The sequence below is a fragment of the Neophocaena asiaeorientalis genome, unplaced genomic scaffold, assembly GCF_003031525.2.
Source record: "Neophocaena asiaeorientalis asiaeorientalis breed wild unplaced genomic scaffold, Neophocaena_asiaeorientalis_V1.1 scaffold504, whole genome shotgun sequence".
In the NCBI taxonomy this organism is placed as follows: domain Eukaryota; kingdom Metazoa; phylum Chordata; class Mammalia; order Artiodactyla; family Phocoenidae; genus Neophocaena; species Neophocaena asiaeorientalis.
Window position 1 is genome coordinate 496,595 of NW_020174438.1, and position 13,310 is coordinate 509,904.

At 38.1% G+C, this 13,310-nt stretch overlaps 1 protein-coding gene across 2 annotated transcripts in view; it reads right to left on the reverse strand.

Moving 5' to 3' along the window:
* PDE3B (phosphodiesterase 3B) overlaps positions 1–13,270 on the reverse strand; it is a 167,607-nt gene extending 154,337 nt beyond the window's left edge. For both annotated transcript variants that reach the window (XM_024757003.1, XM_024757002.1), the window contains exon 1: positions 12,151–13,270. In XM_024757003.1, coding sequence (XP_024612771.1) covers positions 12,151–13,131 — 981 coding nt within the window. In that variant the 5' untranslated portion in view covers positions 13,132–13,270. The remainder of the gene's footprint in view (positions 1–12,150) is intronic.
* Positions 13,271–13,310: the final 40 nt, after the last annotated feature.

Here is a 13,310-nt window from a genome sequence, read left to right on the forward strand (position 1 = left end):
AAATGCTGATAATGGAAGAGGCTATGGCCATGTTGGGGGCAAAGTGTATATGGAGAATCTGTACCTTCTTTGCTATGAACTTTAAACTGCTCTAAAAAATTAAGTCTTATTTTTAAAAAAATTTAACTAAATGAGGACCTAAAGATTCCACACGAAAAAATATTAGAATAGACAAATTCAGGTAAGCTGCAGGATACAAAAACAACACATATAAATTAGTTGCATTTTCAAACACTAACAATGAAATATTAAAAAACAAAACTAAGAAACAATCCCATTTACAACAGCATCAAAAAGAATACTTAGGAATAAACTTAACCAAAGAGGTGAAAGACGTGTACACTGAAAACTACAAAACACTGTTGAAAGAAATTAAAACACAAATAAATAGAAAGACCTGCCATGTTAATGAATTGTAAGACTTACTATTGCTAAGATGTAAATACTACTCAAGGCAATCTATGGATTCAATGTAATTCCTATTAGAATTCCAAAGATGATTCTGCTAAGTGAAACAAGTCAGTCACAAAAGATAAATACAAATGATTCCACTTGTATGAAGTATCTAAAGTAGTCAAATTCATAGAAACAGAATGTAGAATGGCAGTTACCAGGTGCTGGGAGGAGGGGGAATGGAGAGAGTTACTGTTTAATGGGTATGGAGTTTTAGTTTGGGAAGATAAAAAAAAGTTCTAGAGTTAGATGGTGGTGATGGTTGCACAACAGTATGAATGTACTTAATGCCACTAAACTGTACAGTTAAAAATGGCCAAAATGGTCAATTTTATGTTATTCATATTTTACCACAATTTCAAACAAACAAACAAACAAAAACCCTATGAGGGCCCTCCTGTGGTTATACATTCCCAGGGAAGATTTATTTTCTCTGTCCCCCAACTCCCCGTGCCAAGGTCAAGACCCGCATCCCATCTCCTTGGTCATATTTATTTCTCACTTACCCTTACACTGGAAGAGTAGCACTTTGGGGTCTCTGCTTTATGCAGTTTTTCTATTAGATTTCTGACTCTGGACAGACCCTAGGTTTTATCTCTTGAGCCTAGCCATATCTAACAGAAGCAAATGTTCATGGTCTCTAAGGATGGTCAGAAACCATCAAATGAAAGCTGGTTTTAATGTCTGCTTACCTCTCGGGATTCCTACTGAAAGGGAGCAGAATGTGCTACCCCAGAATATGTCACTCGGCATATAGCTTATATTGAATTAAAGTTTACTTGAGAAACAGTGGTGAAGAACACTCTGACCCTCCTTTGTTCCCCCCCTCCCCAAAAGCAGGAGATAAATCTCCCATGTGAAAGGCACCCATCCCAGTACCAGGAGGGTGGAAGGCATCCTTATCACCAGAGATAGGGAATTTAGGGCCAAGAATACTTGGCTCTAACAAACCTTGTTACTTCTTCGCCAATTCACTACCCCAAGCCCAGACTCCTTTGTCTCGTCAACTCTTCACAAATTTATTACTTCTTTGTCTTAAAGTTATAAAAGATTCCTGCTTTGGTTACTTCTTGGAGTCTCACTTTTTTACGGGGCTCCCATATACAAAATTAAATTTGTTTTTTCCCCTGTTAATTTGTCTTAAATCAATTTAATTAATAGCCCAAACAAAGACCCTAGAAGGGAAGAAGGGAACATTTTTTTTCTCCCCCACACTGCTTTCACTTCTTTTTGGGGGGATCTGAAATTTTTCTTACTCAGTGATTCCTTTCAAAAGATACATTCTAAAATGCTTAAACCTGTAGTTTAGTTGTTTCAATTGGGAGAGTTCTTAGGGGCTTGTTATACACTGAAAATGGCATTTAGCATATTACAGTATTTTCTGTGTGCTAGCTGAGTGATGTGGGGCTAGTCAATTCACCTTTCTACCTTCGTTTCCAGCTGCACAACAGGATTTCAATACTTATTTCACAGAGTTGTTGAGACTAGCACATAGCGAGCACTTGGTAAATATATCTTATAATAATCCCTTTTTTCTAATCCTGGGTTACATTTCTTTATTGCTTATATTATTTTTACCACTGATACTGACATTTCTGATAGAAAATTTAAGCATCTTTTTTGGTTGTTAGTATTGACTGGGGACTGAAGGTAAACAGTTTGCCTGATTGGACTCAGTATATTTTCTGTGACTTTATAGTCTCTCAGTTGATAAGAAGTATTCTTATTCCAAACATATTTACAGTAAGGTGGAGATTATGTTGGAATAACTTTGAAAAATTCTTTCTAAGGTCATAGAAGTAAAATTTTTAAATTCATTTTTTATACATTTTATATCAATAAGAAACTTTTTTGAAGATTAAAGCTCAATTGTTATATACTTTCTGAAGGCTTTCTGACTCTCCTCCTGGAGAGAGTTAGCTGTTCCTTCTCTAAAGCTCCCATGTACCTTATGTGTACCTCTGCTATATCACTTACCACACTGAATTGTAATTATTTATTTACATTTTTTTAATCTCAATTAGACTGTGATCTCCTTGCAATATAGACCCTGTGACTGTCGTCTTAGTATCTCTCTAGGGGCTGGCACATATAAAAGGCAATTTGTAAATATATATTAATGCTGATCAAATTTTCATTACTTTCTTACGCTGACTCTTTAAACATATGACATGTGCTCTCTCTCATGCATCCTTTTTCTGTCCCTCTGATAAGTAATTCCATCCAATTTGTAAAGTTCTATTCTCCATACACTTACCCACAAACTGTGGGTGGGGGGGTTGAAGAAAACACCAGGAAAGTGAGATTTTTTAATACTCTGTCCAGTTACTGACGGGTCAATAAGATAAAAAGTCAATAAGGACGCAGAAGGTATGAAAAGGACATTTTACACCTTTTATCTACCAGACAGCTAACAAACTGATGTATTTCTTCAAGCAAACAGAACACTTATGAAAACTGATCATATGTTAGGCCACGTTCTTTGCCCAAAGGCACTTAAGTCAGAAATCAACAACAATAACTGGAAAACCTGCATATGATTAGAATTTTTTTTCTAAACAACTGTCAATCAAAAGGGAAATCAAAATGAAAATTAGAAAGTTCTTCAGACTGCACAATAACCATACTATACATCCAAACTTGTGACATTCAACTAAAGCAACATTCAGAGAGAAATGTATAATCTTCAACGCATGTGCTGGAAAAGATCAAAGTTAATGGGCTTAGCATCTCAATTACAAAGTTAAAAAAAGGAACAAGAGGGAACTCCCTGACTGTCCAGTGGTTAGGACTCTGGGCTCTCATTGCCAAGGGCCAGGGTTCAATCCTTGGTCAGGGAACTAAGAACTAAGATTCCCACAAGCCGTGCAGCATGGCCAAAAAAAAGGAACAAGAAAATAAAAGAAAAAAAGAAATAATAAAAGAGCTGATATAAATAAAATAGGAAACAAGTACCAAGTTATGGTTACCAAGGGGGAAGGGCGGATAAATTGGGAAATTGGAATTGGTATATACACACTACTATATATAAAATAGATAACTGATAAGAACCTACTGTATAGCACAGGGAACTCTACTCAACACTCTGCAATGACCTATATAGGAATAGAATCTAAAAAAGAGTGGATGTATGTATAGGTATAACTGATTCACTTTGCTGTACAGCAGAAACTAACACAACATTGTATTTCAACTATACTCCAATAAAAATTAACATATTAAAAAAAAGAAAACAAGTACCAATCCAAAAAGCTGGTTTTTTTAAGAGATTAAAAAACAAATAAACTGGGACTTCCCTGGTGGTCCAGTGGTTAAGACTCCACGTTTCCAATGCAGGGGGCGCTGGTTCCATCCCTGATCAGGGAACTAAGATCCCGAATGCCACATGGCGTGACCAGAAAAACCCAAAAAACAAAAAAACAAACTTCTAGCCAGGTTGATTAAGAAACAAAGAAAAATGATACAAATGATGGTAGGAATGAAAAAGAAGACAAAAATGCAGATGCTGAACAAATTAAATAAATAGATAATAAAAAAGATATTACAGATAATAAAAAGATATTACAAAGAAAATAAATTTGAAAAGTTATACTAAATAAATTTGTAGAAAAATGCAACTTAAAATTTTCAATCAAAATCAAATTCTCCTCTAAATTGTTCAAAAGATTTAATGCAATGGCAATCAAAATCCCAATATGAATTTCTGTAGAACTTGACAAACTTATTCTAAAATTTATATTGAAGAGCAAAGGTCCAAAAATAACTGACAAACTCTTGAAGAAAAACCGTAAGATGACGAGACTTCCTATATATTGTCTCATTATAAAGCTATTATAATTACAATGGTGTAGCATTAACACAGGGCACATAAACTTGTCAGTGAACCATGACAGAGAAGCCAGATACAGACTCACACACACCCTGAAATTTCACATTTGACAGAGGCAGCATTGCCGATAAACGGAGAATAAACTTTTCGGTGAATTGTGCTGACATAACTGGATATACATACGGGTAAAAAATGAGATTCGATCTCTGTATCACATTATACATGGAAATCAATTCTAGGTGGATAAAAACCATTTGAAAGGCAAAACTTTAAAACTCTGAAAAGATAATATAAGAGTTTATTTTATGACTTCCAATAGAGAAGAGTTTTATAAACAAGACATGGAGAGTCTCACACCATTAAAGGAAAAGATTGGTAAATTTGATAATATTAAAATTAAGAATCTCAGTTATCAAAAGACACCACTAAAACTGGAAGAAGATATTTGCAACCCAAATAACCAATAAAGGATTAATGTCCAAAATATATAAAGAACTCATGAACCAAGAAAAAACAAACCACTGAATTTTTAATTTTTTTTTTGATGTGGACCATTTTTAAAGTCTTTATTGAATTTGTTACAATATTGCTTCTGTTTTATGTCTTTGGTTTTCTGGCCATGAGTTACGTAGGATCTTAGCTCCCCGACCAGGGATGGAGCCTGCACCCCCTGCACTGGAAGTATTAACCACTGGACCGCCAGGGAAGTCCCCAAACTACTAAATTTTTAAAAGGGCAAAAGACATGAACAGGTAATCCCTGAATAAGAAATGCAATCCATAAACAATATTCAGCCTTATTAGTAATTAGAAAAATGCAAATTAAAATCACAAAGAAATACATTTCACACTCACTGGACTAACAAAAATTAAAGTTATTAAATAGGAATCATTGGTTCAAGGGCATTCTTATTCACTGCTAGCAGAATATACATTGTGCAACCATTCTGGAAAACAACTCAACTTCCCAGAGTGTCTCAGTCTTCTACTGCTACTTGTATGGGTTAAAGTGTGTCCCTCAAAAAAGATATATTGAAGTCCTAACCCTCAACACCTTAGAATGTGACTTCATTTGGAAATTAGGTCTTTACAGAGGTAATTAGATTAAAATGAGGTGATTAGGGTGGGCACTAGTCCAATATGACTGGGGTATTTATAAAAAGGGTAAATTGAGACACAGAGACAGGCCCAGAGAGAAGACTATATGAAGAGACATGGAGAGTGCCATGTGAAGATGAAGGCAGAGATGGGGTGACACATCTAAAAGCCAAAAAATGCCAAAGGTTGCCAGTAAACCACCAGAAGCTAGGAGACAGGCATGGAACAGATTCCCCCTCAGAGTCCTCAGAAGGAACCAACCCTGGGGACAGTCTGATCCGGACTTGTAGACTCCAGAACTGTGAGACCATAAATTTCTGCTGTTTAAGCCACCCAATTTGTAGTACTTTGTCACAGCAACCCATGTCAACTGTTACAGCAGTTAATGCAAACTAATACATTCCTGTAACAAATTACCACAAACTCAGTCACATAAAACAACACACATTTAACATCTTACAGTTCTGTGGGTCCAAAGTCTGACAAAGGTCTCACTGAGCTAAAATCAAGGTATTGGAAGGGCTTTGTTACTTTCAAGGACTATAAGGAAAAATGCATTTCCTTGTCTTTTCCAGCTTCTAGAGGCTGCCTGCTTTCATTGGCTCCTGGCCTTCTCCCACTGTGAAAGCCAAAGGTGGACTGAGTGAGTCTTTCTCACATTACATTACTCTAATCCTACTTCCATTGTCACTTCTCCTTCTCTGATCTCTTCTGTCTCCCTCTTCCACTTTTTAAAGACCCTATGACACTGGGTCTACTTAGATAATCCTGGATACCTAGATAATCTCCCCATCTCAAGGTCCTTAACTTAATCCCACCTGCAAAGTCTCTTTTGCCAGGCAGGGCAACATACCCACAAATTCCAGGAATTAGAACATGGACATCTTTACGGTACCATTATTCTGCCTATCATACATAGTAAAGTTGAATATGAGCATACCTTGCAGCTCAGCAATTCTACTTCTAGATGTGTGCATGCCCCTAGGAGACATTTACAAAAAATTTCATAGCAGCATTGTGCTTAATAGCAAACAACTGAAAACCACCCACAGGTCCATGAACAGTGGAATGGATAAATTTTATTATGTTCATACAATGAAACACTATACAGCATTGAAAAAAGTGAACCACATCTATGCACATCAACATGAATGAATCTTAAATGTAAAGAAAAAAGAAAAGTTACAGAAGAATTCATACAGCATGATTCTATTTACTTAAAGTTCAAAAGCAGACAATACTGACAACATATTATTTAGATTACTCAGTAATATGTTCAGGGGAGTTATAATGATAAGCAAGGGAATGAACAGCAAAAAAAAAAAATCAAGATAGATGTGTTGTCTCTGGGGCAGAGAGAAGGGGATGCAAAAGAGGTTATACAAAGGAAATGAGTGGTAAGTACTTGACATTTTTCTTTTTGTTTTATTTTCTTCCTTAAACCATATAAAAATATACATATGTACAGTCTTTTATGTATGGCATTTCTCATTAACAAATTTAAATGCCAACTAAATAAATTTAAAATATACTGAAAGCAAGTTGTACGAAATGTAAGGAAGCAGTCAAACAATGTACTCTATCTGATGGAGGAGGGAATAATCTATGAAGATAAGATAACCTTCCAGGTCAATCAATACTGGAGAAAAAGTTCTAGGTTGTAAAAGAAAAAGTGGGAAACACCCTCCTCTTCCCCAAGTTCTAAGAACAGGTTTCTAACAATCTCTTAAATAAACCTGAATCCGTTTGTAAATAATAAGGTGAACAATTATAAACTATTTAATTATAATAAACTTAATAATAAAATATAATAAAAATATTATGTATTTAAATATATAATTAAACAAATATAATAATTATAATTATTATAAACTATAATTGTTATACACAATTATATACAGTTATAAACTGTCAGGAACTACCCACAGACAGAACCCAGCTCTTCTAAAGTTTTGCTTGGCTAACAGGGTTGTTCAGTTTGCTTTATTTAAACTGAAAGCCCTTAGGCAAAGAAGGCAACAGTTCACTTCCATTCTTCCTTACCCTCCCTCCTTCCCCAACGTATAACATAAATAGGCTATGTGGCTGGCCTCTTAAGGCACCTGAGTTTCAGACCAGCTGCATCCTGACAAGTCATCCTGAAATAACCATATCAGGTACCAAGTTTATCTTCAAGGTCATCATGAACTATGTGTTTTCAAGAGTACCTCCTACCTCTCACTCCCCTCTTTCCCACCACCACCCTCAACCGCTTTTACTCAGGAGCATTGTTTATCACATAATTAGAGATAGCTGGCAAATTAAGAACAGCCTTGGAAAACTATGACTGCAGGTGCATACGCTCTTAATGGAAAGTACAGCTGAACTAGGAGTCAAGACCTAGGTTCTAGTCCCTGTATCCCAAAACCTCGTGGCGTAACCTAGAGACAATATACTTCTCTCTTTGGAGTTGAATTTTTTTCCTTTCTATAAAATGAGCAGATTTCAATTAGATAAACTCCAAATCTCTTCTATTTCTTCTATATCTATACAAACATATTTATGTTGAAATAAACTTTTTCAGCAAGTATAGATTCTTCCTGCTTTGGGTGGGGTATAAGAAGGCAGGAGAATGCGCTAGGGAAACAGGCTGACTTGGTAACTGAAAGGGAAGAAGGAAAGAGAATCAGAGAAGCGCCTGCCACTGAGGAGGATTAAAAAATCAGAAGACAATGAAAACAAACATCACTAAACTATACTAAAGTCAAAGTTTTACATATGGTTGGCCCTATTTACCTTCCACTCACTGTGGGAAAACAAACTATGGAGATGTTACTATTTCATGTGGTATAATGAAAATATTCTATCACACTTCACCACATCACTGCTTGACACGATTTGTCAACTTTTATTTTTAAACCCGGCCAACTCTACTAGGATGGAGTTTTGTTCTCAGCTTATGCATTAGTCTGAGCATCACTGTAGTGTCTAAACACTTCTTAATCTTATATGTTTCTTAAAGGAGATTTCAAACAGTGTGAATGGTAAAACCAAAAGAAAAAAGTCTACACGTCAGTAACAATAAGCAGTCCTCAAATAGCTAGAGCGGTGGATGGATGTGGGGAGGTGCTCCATAACTGCTAACGGCTTTCAAAAACAACAAAACAAGGCCAAGAGCAGGTTAAGACTTTGCAAGCAAGGGTCAAGGGCATGAACTTTATTTTGTGGACAATGAAAAGCCGTAAGAGATTTTTAAAACAGAGCAAGTGATTTGATCAAATCTGTGTTTTTGGAAGATAACTCTGTGGCAAGGGTACATACAATATTTACAAAATAAAGCATAAAAATATTACGTAGGCTGATGTTTCACTACAAAATATTAACATGAAATTAGAATAAAACACTCACTCATTAAATTTCACAAATTCCACAGGATTCTTTAAAAAATTCATGGTGGGTTATGACTTGCAGATTCCTCAGGGGAATAAATAATCACTTAAACTTTAAAATCTTTTTAAAAAGGCTTCATACTACATGTGTATCCTTTTTTAAACAAAATTAACACTTTAAATAATATTTATGGGCTTTAAGGCCACAGAATTGTTAAATATTTACCTAACCATTTAGAAAGCACTCAGCATTTTAGGTATAGAAAAATATCTCACACACAGACTTATGCCTTTCAAAACCTTATATTTACCAAGCCTATCACACATGAAATGATCTGGTTGACGGCCGAAATTTGCATTGTAGAATGTATAATTAAAATGGCATAGAAATGTAGCTTGTTAAATTCAGGCCAAGGCATCTTAGGTAGATGTAAAAATTTTTTTTTACTTCCTATTAGTCTCAGCTGATTCTTCACAAATATACTACAAACTTAGTGCTTCTTTCCATTAACCCACCAAGGCAGAACACAGTCAGCAGTAACTAAACTTTAAACCTAATTATGAAAAATCATACGTTTTACAAACATATGTCACTATTTTTCAATATAGTATCTAACATAACATCCCAAATGTTAAAAATTACTTTGAATCTACTCTCACACAATTAAAAACATTTATATTAATGAGTTTTCAATTGTTTTTCAAAGATGTTAATAAAAACGTTTAAATTCTTAAGGAAATGAAAGCGTAATAATTTTATCAATCCACAAATGAAAGTCCACATATACATGTTAAAAGCTTTCTCTTCAAATAATACAGAGTATTTGTTCATACTTTCCAATTATCACACCTTGGAAAATATAGGCTAGCAGTATCAACATTAAACATTTAAGTAAAACTTCGAGATCTATTAACTTTTGAAGTTTTAGTCATACATTTATTTATACCTTACAAAAAGTGTAAACTAACTAAAAGAAATGAATTCTAGAATTGGAAGGTGGTATAGAATTCACCTACTGGATCCCCTGATTTGACAGGATACTCAGACTCGGAAAGGCTCACCAACTTTTCCAATATGACAGCAGGGCTAAGACTTTACCCTTGAACCTCTATGAATCCAGGAGACTTTCCCCTATATCAGCTTCTACCCAAAACCGTTTGTCTCCCTTCACTTTCTGAAACAAGAGAGTGACTTTACAATTATCACATACGAAGTTTAGCACTTCAAAAATTAGAAAATCTCTTGATCTGTTACTTCCATAAAAGTATTGGTTTCCACTTAATTTCTTTCACATAACATACCTCCAAACAAAACCACAGATCCACTGTTAAACTTCAGGAAAAAGCATAAGTAAAACTTTTTATTACAGTCTCTGCCAAGCTAAAAATATCTAGTAGTTTCTAGTATTGCCCAAAGAGTATTATGTTATGACACTGAACATTAACCATGTATAAACCCTTGAACTATTAGCATATATTTAAGACCCCCTCCACCAAGAAAATGTTCCTATTCATAGTGGAATGTGAATAAGGGTTTTCTACACTAATAAAATATGCCCTTTTTAAAAGCACAAATTTTAAAAGCACAATATTTTCCTCTAATACAACTAATAAAGCTACCTAGCCTAACAATGCCGCACCTAGTTAATGGCTGAAAAAAGGTTGCTGTGATGGAAAGAGCACCAGACCAGGATCAAGTAGACCAGGAATTTTCAATTTATAAGATAACACCCATAATTCACTAGGCCAACATATTGCAATTAAGTTACGTTAAACTGTAACGCTGCTAAGCTCGGGAAAATTGTTTACAAATGTGATGAAACTGTGCTAAAACACTTTCCTGGTGTTAAAAAATACAATATATTTGCAAATAGTCAAATGTCAAACGCTATTCCAGTCTATGAAAATAGCTGATATGACTCTGCTCTACAGTGAATCTTCTCCTGACAATTTTTCTCTTGATACACATTATTCTGAACATTGTCTATTATCACTGGCAGTAAACTGAGAAAACAAAAGCCATGGTATTTTTTGAACAATTTTTTTCAAGCATTTGGCCAAATAACTACAGACCACAAAGCAGCCTCTGAAAACACTTTTCAGGGAGCAAGGTGTTGTCTCTTTGAGCACTACGGATAGTGTAAGAGCTTGTAGATTATATTGAAGAGCAAAGAGCAAAGAGCATCAGATGTAGTAATAAGAAACTCCTGTTTCAAATATATTGGGTCCCTGGTGTAAAGCATATCACTAATCAAAAAGATTGAAAACCAATAGTATAGACTCCTACTCTCCTACTTAAGGAAAACCTCTACACTCATCCTTTTAGTTGCTTAGAAGACATCATTGAAAACTGAAAAATCTAGGTTCAAATCCCAGCACTGTCACTTACTAAATGTGTGAAGTTGGATAATCTCTATAAGCCTCAACTTGCTCATCTCTAACTTGAGGTTAATGTCACCTACCATACAGAGCCCTTGTGAGGGTTTAAGACAATATAAGGATTTTGCACTTAGTAAATGCTCTGTGAACAGTAGCTATACTTGGTGAGTTTCTTAGTGATGTAGAACAGGTAAGATTTCCCTAGGCTATACAAAAATAGACACTCTTTCCCTAGTGATGATTTCCATTTTTTTAAAACGCAAAACCATATAAACCTACAGGAAAAGAAATTGTACAAATGCTTTTGGCATATTTCCAAACATTACTAAGTTTAAAGGTTAAATTGTTACAACATTCTCCTAATTATGCAACAAACACACAGGACCATGAGTTAGTCTGTAAAAGATTATATTAGCCTACACTGCTGAAATTTGGGGTGGAGGGTGGGGGAGAAATCTCTTATAATTATCCCCAACAGTCTTTTTATCTAAATTAACAAGTCTCTTCCAAAACTCACCACTGTTTTCTCTTTATGAGATCTCAGATTTGCCCTCTCAATTATCAAGAATAATGAAACCACACTGATTAAAATGCATATATATATATTTTTTTCCCCACTCATTCTAATGGCTGTACGCTATCTTTGGGGAGACATCACCATTATAACAGCAACAGATAAATGTCACCAAACAGCTACACATCAGACTATGCCAAAGTGGGAGTAGTCAATCTATTATACTTCAAGTAATTCACTTCATTCTTCTGAGAACGCATCTACTACATTAACAAACTCTTTAAAAAGTGAAACATGTTTTGTCTGCTATTTCATTTCTATTCAAAGATAAATAGTACTTACGCATTTTTTAAAAGCTTCCTGTATTTTAGGAATTCTTTTCAGAAAAAAAAATTGTCTTTTTTTCACCATGGAAGTAAACATGCTTTCAAACACGCTAATTCAACTCGGGAACTGAAGCGATAAAACCCCCCTCCCTTCCTTACCAAACTTTGCTTTCTGGTAACATACCTGTTCTCTCGAAATGCAAGGCAATGAAGGTCTCCTGAACATTCTGCAACTGCCATAGTAACTAGCCGAAGTTTCTCCGAACGACACGCAGCTGGACCTCCTCCGGGGTCTGATCACAGGCACTTTTTCCTCCGCGGTACTGGACAACCGAGGATGATGGGGAGCTTCCCTGATTTGGAAGAAGTGATCCAGCCCCAGGGCCAGCAGGCAGCCGACGCCCCCCACCAGGCAGGACAGCAGCGGCCGGAGGGCTGGAGGCAGCGCCCCGAGGCTGGTGAAGGACACCCACCAGACGAAGCCGGAGAAGAGCAGTACCAGGATGCTGTGCCGGAGCCTCCCCGGCTGCGCGAGCGTCAGCAATCCCACGCAGCTCAGCACCAAGAACAGCCTGCCGGCCACCGCCGGGGGCGTGTGCGGGGCCCAGGCCCCAGCGTCTCCGTCCCCCCAAGACCAAGACCCCCACTGCCCCACCAAGAAGTCCCCCAGGTAACAGCAGGCGGGCAGCGCCAGCAGCCACCAGGAGCCGCCACCGCTCCGGCCCGGCCCGGGGTCCCGCTTGGTCCGGGTCAGGAAGCAGGTGAGGAAGAAGAAGGCACAGGCGATGCTGAAGAGGGGGCTGAGGCTGTGCGAGCAGACGCTCAGCAGGGTCCGCAGCCGGGCGGCCCCGACAGCCCAGCTCTCGGGCCCCGAGCCGAGCAGCAGGGCAAGGACAAAGGCGGCCAGGGCGCCCAGCGAGAGGCGCGCCCGGGAGAAGGGAGAGCCGCGCCGCGGCTGCTGGGGGGAGGCCGGTGGCGGCGGCAGCAACAGCTCCACGTTGCAGAAGCGGCAGAGGTGGAAGAAGAAGCCGCGCGGGGGGTCCTGCCGCAGGGGGCTCACGCAGCCCTTCACGTAACCGTTCCTCAGACTCTCGAGGGGCGAGCCGGCCCCGTCCGGCGGCTGCGGGTACCGCATGGCTTTGGCGTCTCGCTCGTCCCTCCTCATGGCCGGGACGCGGGGTGGCCGCAGGGGCTCGGCACGCCCCGCTCGGACCGCAGCTGCAGCTCGCGCTCCTTCCCGCCTGGCCCCCGCGCTCGAGGAGCCCCCCGGCTCGGCAGCGCGTCAGGGCTGCGCCCACCGCCGTGGCCCAGGGTCCCCGCCGCGCGGGCGGAGGAGCGGCGGGG